General features: G+C 42.7%; 1 protein-coding gene across 2 annotated transcripts in view; it reads left to right on the top strand.

Moving 5' to 3' along the window:
- Positions 1-7,097, top strand: part of LOC123099839 (peptidyl-prolyl cis-trans isomerase CYP23-like) — a 26,185-nt gene extending 19,088 nt beyond the window's left edge. For both annotated transcript variants that reach the window (XM_044521905.1, XM_044521906.1), the window contains exons 7-8: positions 6,744-6,826; positions 6,913-7,097. In XM_044521905.1, coding sequence (XP_044377840.1) covers positions 6,744-6,826; positions 6,913-6,933 — 104 coding nt within the window. In that variant the 3' untranslated portion in view covers positions 6,934-7,097. The remainder of the gene's footprint in view (positions 1-6,743; positions 6,827-6,912) is intronic.
- Positions 7,098-8,009: the final 912 nt, after the last annotated feature.

Raw genomic sequence — 8,009 nt, 5'->3', positions numbered from 1 at the left:
TGCAAGCTAGAATTAGAAAAATAACTCTTCTATCTTTGCTTCCAGGGCTGAGAGCTTCTCCCTAGCCCTAGTACAAAATCTATTCAGCACTTTAGCTATGACATGTGTATTTTCATGTATCAGAACCTGCTGTAAACTTTGATCCAGAATGTAAGTACTACCATGCTGAAAATAACTTGAAGGTGTTTGGAGAGAATAATTGGAGTGAAAGATTGATTGTTCTTGCTTCCTAATCTGAGATACAATACATCCTTTGTATATGGGATGTTTTGCCCTTGACCTTTACCTAATGCAACTAGAATGTTTAGAACTTCCCTAATCCGAGCTGCCTGCTACCAAATCTGCTAGCTGATTCTCTCTCTGACTAGGACTCCTAGTCATCCCCAATTCTCTGTACAAGCTTTTCTCTCCTTTGCGGACATAATGCCAGCATTGCCACTGTGTCAGGACCTAGCTATGATCTATGCAAAAATATCAAAGAGTATATGGCTTGATTTTGTATAAACTCTCTCAGATCCCCTTTTGTATTGAAAAAGTATGAACTATATGAGTGTATGATAAGCCATTGCGGCAATATTCTGGAAAAGAGATAGATAGCGATGACAGCCACACCCCGGCTGTATTTATAGGGAACCTTTTACCCGGCAAGACCGTGAAAAGTAACAGTAACAGACTCATAACGGTAAGTAGGAGATCAACGGTTCGCGACGAAGTGCTGGTGAGGAGCGATCCTGATCGTTGGTTGCTGCGAAGCGTTTTTCTGAACTTCTACAGTTAACTGAACTTGTCGACGCCTGACATTGCCCCCTTCTTGAGTTACGACGAGTCCTCACGTCGTTGTTGCTGCCTCCCTCCACGCTTGAGTAGTTGTTCTGAAGAACTCTAGGAAGGAGTATTTGACAAAATCTGCATCTTCCCACGTGGCCTCTTCTTCTGATAGGTTTTGCCACTGGATCAACCACTGCACCACAGGTAAGTTGTTGCGTGGTATCTGTCTGACTTGAAGCAGTGCTGCCGGACCAGTTTTGATGGTGCCATCTGTGTTAACCATGGGCAGCATGGGACTTGGAATTGTCTTGCTGCCAATGTGTTTCTTGAGCTGACTAACATGGAAGACTGGGTGTATCTGCACTCCCTGAGGGAATTGGAGTTTATATGCTGAATTGCCCACCTTCTGAATGATAAGAAAAGGACCATAATACTTATTCTGAAGTTTTAAAGCACCTCTGAATCCAAAGGCAGCCAATCTATATGGAGCCATTTTCAAGTAGACCATATCTCCCACTGAGAAGCTTCTTTCTACTCTCTTGAGATCTGCATATCTCTTCATTCTGTTTTGAGCTTTGCACAAATTTTCCTTCAATTGCTCCAGCATCTGCTGTTTGGAAGAGAGAAAATCTTGTGCTTCCTCATCTTCAGGACCAGGAATTGCAAGCTCTGAAATTAAGGATGGAGGAAATCCATACAAGGCCTGAAATGGAGACATTTTGAGAGTGGTGTGATAGGTAGAATTGTACCAGTACTCAGCTAATGAAAGCCAAGCTAACCACTTGTGAGGCTGATCAGTAGCCATGCATCTCAAGTATGTCTCTAAGCATTGGTTCACCCTTTCTGTCTGGCCATCAGTCTGAGGGTGGTATGCTGTACTGTACCTCAACTCCACTTTTAAGGCAGCAAATATATCTTTCCACAATTTACTGGTAAAAATCCTATCTCTGTCAGAGATGATTAGCTTGGGAGGTCCATGCAGTTTGACAATGTTGTCCACAAAAGCTTTAGCCACAGATAAAACTGAATAAGGGTGAGACAAAGGAATAAAATGACTGTATTTCGTAAATCTGTCCACCACTACCATGATCACATCTTTGCCATTGGATTTAGGCAAACCTTCCACAAAGTCCATTGTGATATGTTGCCAGGCCATGTCTGCTACAGGCAGGGGATCAAGCAAACCTAGTTGTAAGCAAGTTTCATGCTTTGCTCTCTGGCATATGGGACAAGCAGCAATGAAATTTTCTACATCAGCTTTCAGCCCAGGCCAATAAAAAATGCTTTTAACTCTGTGATAAGTAGCCCTTCTTCCTGAATGTCCACCCACAGGAGAATTGTGTAGAGCTGTTATTAGTTTGTTTCTCCACTGACTTGCCCACTAATAACTTTCCTTTGTACCTTATTACCCCAGCATGTATTGTGTAGTCAGAAGTTGTGCTCTGTTTTTGCACCAATAACTGTTCCATCAGAGTCCTTGTGTGTTGATGTTGTTGATAACTAGTTATTAATTCTTCAGCCCAAGTAGGAGTGACAGCAGAAATAGCAAAACATTTAGGAATGAGCCTTGAAAGCGCATCAGCCACTCTGTTTTCAACCTCCTTCTTATATTGTATTGTAAAGTTGAACTCCAGTAGCTTCATCATGAGTTTATGTTGCACCCCTTCAGTGATTTTCTGGTCTGTGATGAACTTCAAGGACTGCTGATCAGTTTTAATCACCACTTCCTTGCCTAGCAAATAATGCCTCCACTTTTTAGTGCTTCAAGAATAGCCAGTGCTTCTTTCTCATAAGTGGAAAGTGCTGCATTTCTAGGGCAGAGGGCTGAGCTGTAATAAGAGATTGGTTGGCCATCTTGCATTAGTACAGCTCCAATTCCTTTTACTGAGGCATCAGTTTCCAACACAAATGGTTTACTAAAATTTGGTAGTGCAAGTACTGGTGCTGTAGTAAGTGCTTGCTTCAGTTGAGCAAAAGCTTGATCATGCACTTGTGTCCATTGGAATTGGCCTTTTTTCAGTAAATCATGCAGTGGTCTGCAAATGAGACCATACCCTTTGATGAACCTCCTATAATACCCAGCCAGGCCCAGGAAACTTCTCACTTTAGTAACTGTGTCAGGAGTGGGCCGATCAGCAATAGCAGCAAGTTTTTGAGGGTCAGTTGCAACTCCTTTTTCAGAAATGACATGCCCTAGATATTCCACTTGCTGCACTGCAAAAACACACTTGGAGAGCTTTGCAAAGAGCTTGTTTTCTCTCAACACAACCATTACTATCTTAATATGCTCTAAGTGTTCCTTGAGGTTTCTGCTGTAAATGAGAATGTCATCAAAGAAAACTAACACAAATTTCCTCAGATAAGGCCCAAAGATAGTGTTCATCAGTTCCTGGAAAGTGCCAGGTGCATTAGATAGCCCAAAAGGCATCACCAGATATTCAAAGTGGCCTAAAAAAGTTCTGAAAGTTGTTTTGTGTATGTCTTCTGGATGCATCCTAATTTGATGATAACCAGATCTCAGATCCAATTTAGAGAAATATTTAGCTCCATGTAGCTCATCCAACAAGTCCTCAATGACTGGAATTGGAAACTTGTTTTTTATTGTCAAGGAATTCAACTTCCTGAAGTCAGTACACAATCTCATGGAGCTGTCCTTCTTTTTGACCAACAGTACTGGAGCAGCATATGGACTCTGACTGTGTCTAATCAGGTGTGCTGCCAGCAGTTTCTTGATCTGCTCCTCCATTTCTTTCTTTTGGTGTTGGGGCACTCTGTAAGGTCTCATATGGGGAGGGTTAGCACCAGGTACCAATGGAATTTTGTGGTCTAAGGCTCTGTGAGGAGGAAGTGTAGTAGGTTCCTCAAATAAGTCAGCATATTCCATCACTAACTTCTGTATCTGAGGAGGTGTTTTAGTTCCTTCAGGTGCTTCCATTAAAATATTGTGCACTTGCAATAGGAAAACCTCTGCTCCTTTTTCCATTTGCTTCTGCACTCTCTCCACTGGCACTTCTTTGGTTGTTTCAGGATTTGTGTAAATGGCAGTAGTCATAGTTTTCTGGCCTTGTTGTGTAAAACAGAAGTTCTGTTTGGGAATATCAAATGAAACTGGGCTCACTACAGTAAACCAGTCATATCCCAATATAACATCATGGCTGGGCAGGTCTAATGTTCTGAAATTGTGAGACAACTTGATTTTTGCTATCTGAAACTCACAGTTTGGTATGACAGCAGTAGACAGTAATTTCCCTCCTCCAGCTACTTCAATAGCTTTAGGTTTTACTGGAATCATGTTGCAGTTGAGCTTAGCTGCAAACTGTGCATTAATGAAAGAAGTTGTACTGCCAGAATCTAGTAGAGCAACTGCTCTCTTCCCATTGATATGTATCACAATTGTTGGGGTGGGAACTGCCAATCTTTGCCCCATAGCATGAGCTGAAACAAACATCACTTGTTCTTCTTGTTCCACTGCTTCCATTTGTTCTTGTTGTATTGCATCTTCCATTTCTTCTTGCTGTTGGTCCTCACCCTCTTGTTGCAACAAGTGCACATTAGGGATTAATTTACATTTGTGGCCATGCATCCATTTGTCCCCACATCTCCAGCACTCTCCCACTTTTCTTATTTTCTGGGAATTGTTAACAGGTATCTCTGCTTGTCTTACTGGCAGTTGTGGTGGCAGAACAGGTGTGCTCTGCTTCACTGGAGCAGACCAATTGCTCTTCTGGTAGAAATTGGTAAAGGTTGCCCCTGTTTTCTTAGGTGCTGTGGTCACATGAGGGTGACAAGGCTCTATGTCCTTAGCTAAGCAGTAAGCATCTGTGAGTGTTTGAGGACGAAGTGGCCTTAACTGATACTTGATCCCATCTCTTAAGCCATTTACATAGCATCTCACAAACCAGAGTTCTCCCAGCTCAGGATTTTCCTCCTGAACATCAGCCATTAAATCTTCAAACATTTTAGTGTATTCAGACACTGTACTCTGCAGCTGCTTAACTGAATTGAATTTCTTAGTTAGATCATATGAACCATTGTCAGAAAATCGTTTGACCACCTCAGCTCCAAACTGTTTCCATGTCAACTGCTTTTTAAGTAACCCAGACCTTCTCAACCACACATCTGCATCTCCTATTACATACATTTGAGCCAGGGATATCTTGTACTCCTCTGGAGCTCCTGACATTTGAAAATACTTGTTGCACTGTCTCAGCCAGCCTACAGGATCTTCACCTGAAAACTTTGGAAAATCCAGTTTGGGACCTTTTGTTAATGACTTCATGAACTGTGCCTGCATGTCCTGCTCGTAAGTTCTGCAATAGCCTTGCCATAGTTGCCTATCCCTGTTGTTCTGATAGTACTGGTTGAAAGCAGGTGTATGCATCTGATCTCTAGCAGTCATGGGAGTTCCAACATTTGGTATTGTGTCAGTTCTGATAGGGTGTGCATATCCTGGGGGTGCCTGAACTCGGTTTGTCCTAATAGGAGGTAAGTTCTGCAATTGCTCTTCAATTTGTTTTGATTTCTCCTTCTCGAGTTCCAATTGTTTCCTGAGTTGCTCTGTTCTGTCCACTTGGCTTTGCATCTCTTCCTGCTGCAATGTTGGGGATTTTGGGATCTGACTAGAGCTAGATGGTCGCTCCTGTTGCGTGTGGGGAGCTGTGGTTTTCACCAATGTCTGCAAGACTGAACTCATCGCAGACAGCTGCTTGCTGAGATCCAATACCACCTGCTCCACGTTACCCACATGCTTTGAGATTTCCCCCTGTTTGCCACTCATAGACTGCATTTCCTCCTGCAACTTGGTCATCTCAGAACGCAGTTGTGCGCTCTCTTGCTGTAAACCTCCTAAATCGTCCCGAAGGCCCAGCACCTCTTGCAAATCCGCTTCATCGATAGTTTTAGTCCGCCCCATCACCTTGATCAGAGATTCGGGTGAGGAATTTTACCACTGGATCTCCCCAGCAACCCTGCCCTTGCCTCTGATCTTGCCGCCGCCACGATCCACGCCGCCGTAGCACACGGATCTGTGCTAGAGCTCGGAATTTTACTAATCGAGCAGTTTACTCGACCAACCGACTCTGCTCGACAAATCTGTGCTCGAATTTCACCGCCGCCAATCACCTCAACCCCGCCGCCACGCGCCCGCAGGCACCGCCGCCGATTGCGAAGAAGGGTGGGGAAATCCCGATTGGAGAGAATTTTTTTTCCCAATTCACCTCTCTGCCGAGAATCGACTGCTCATGATACCACTTTGTCAGGACCTAGCTATGATCTATGCAAAAATATCAAAGAGTATATGGCTCGATTTTGTATAAACTCTCTCTCAGATCCCCTTTTGTATTGAAAAAGTATGAACTATATGAGTGTATGATAAGCCATTGCGGCAATATTCTGGAAAAGAGAGAGATAGCGATGACAGCCACACCCCGGCTGTATTTATAGGGAACCTTTTACCCGGCAAGACCGTGAAAAGTAACAGTAACGGACTCATAACGGTAAGTAGGAGATCAACGGTTCGCGACGAAGCGCTGGTGAGGAGCGATCCTGATCGTTGGTTGCTGCGAAGCGTTTTTCTGAACTTCTACAGTTAACTGAACTTGTCGACGCCTGACACACTGCCTATACTTGTCGCTTTTCCTAACCAGAGTCCACAATAGAACCTGCCATTTCTTTCTCTTGCTTCAGAGGTAATACAGGGTTATCCCACTGCTAACTAGATCGACATATTTGAGTACTAAAACTTTAGGATTTTAGGTCAGCAAGGTCGTAATAAAATTGACATGTTCCATTGTGTACTATTTTCCTTTGTTTGCCTCTAGTATTCTGTTTGTACGTCCGTAGTTGAGTGAGAATTCATTACTGTAAGTTGTCTTTTGGTATTCTCTTTTGTGGGCTAGCTTTATGTCACAGATATTTGTTCATTTAAATCCTGAAGGTGCACAGTTCAGCCTCAATTGTTTTTGACTTGCATGCAGATATTGATGTAGAGAGCTGTGAAGCAGAGAAGTCTATTCTTAAGAGGAGACTTTCTGAATCAGCATCAGAAGTTGAGAGATGGGTGAGGATCTCACTTGAGAAATATAAAAATGTATTCTTCTTACACATGTTCATAGTGGTCAACTAACCTTATTTCTATTTTTGTAGAGACGAAAATGCTTCGCATGATCCAGCGATTGAGTGTCTTTATTTTCCTTTCGGCCCCACCGAGAAGACATGCATTTCAAAAGGACATCCATATTACCTCTTCCAGGATTTAGAGTGCATGTGCATTCCAAGGAGAAGGGTCAGACTTGTACTATGTCCAAATGCGTTGTACTATGTAATTTTTCCATGAATTCGATGTTACTGTGAACGCTTTGATAACTTTTCTTCATTTGGCATTGTTTCTCTATGGTGACCAAAATTTTGTCTTGTATCTATGTGGCATGCTTAGCACATGCACAGCGTGAAGCATTGGGAAGGACCTAATGCAATCCAATCGACCGATAATCTAATGAAAAATAAATAAATATTACACATGTATGCTTTCCCTGCTCGTTCATGCACCGTGTTACAGAGGCGGTGCGCTGTTTGCTCTGCGCTACTGCTGCAGGACAATGGCACTGTGCACTATAGAGATGACAATGATTGCCATGAGAGGTGGACTCTGTTACAGGACAGGATTGCATTTGTGCATAAGCTACCATCGCTTTGGTACGTAGTGTGATAAGGGCATCTCCAACAGCGTCCCTCAATCTGCCGCAAATAACTGGATCATGATGCCGGGATCATTTTGGCCATTCAACACGGTGCCGTATGCGTCTATGCCGGGATTATTTTGGCCATTCAACACGGTGCCGTATGTGTCTGTGATTCGTTTAAAACGTATTTATAATTTTTGATTGTTAAGTGCTATTATGTTATCATTTCTATATTTTTTATAAAATTATATTATTTTTATGGACTACTTATTAATTTAGTGCCCATTCCTGTTTTCTGTTTTTTTGGTTTTGCAGGGAATCAATACCTAGGGTGGTCAAATACGTTGCCGATTGAACATTATTTTTTTGGACAACAAGAAACACTGGAACATTTGGGAGACGTCGGGAGGGGCCACCAGCCAGCCATAAGGTGTCACATCCCAGATCTTTCTCAAATCTGGTATCTTAAAAATTTCACAGGCAACTAAAAAATTTCTAGGAGTTTCCCATGATTGCCTAGGATTGTTTGAAAATGACTTGGATTGCTTGATTGTTTGCCTA

The sequence above is a fragment of the Triticum aestivum genome, chromosome 4D (assembly GCF_018294505.1).
Source record: "Triticum aestivum cultivar Chinese Spring chromosome 4D, IWGSC CS RefSeq v2.1, whole genome shotgun sequence".
Taxonomy (NCBI): Eukaryota; Viridiplantae; Streptophyta; class Magnoliopsida; order Poales; family Poaceae; genus Triticum; species Triticum aestivum.
This window is presented reverse-complemented; position numbering and strand designations above follow the sequence as displayed.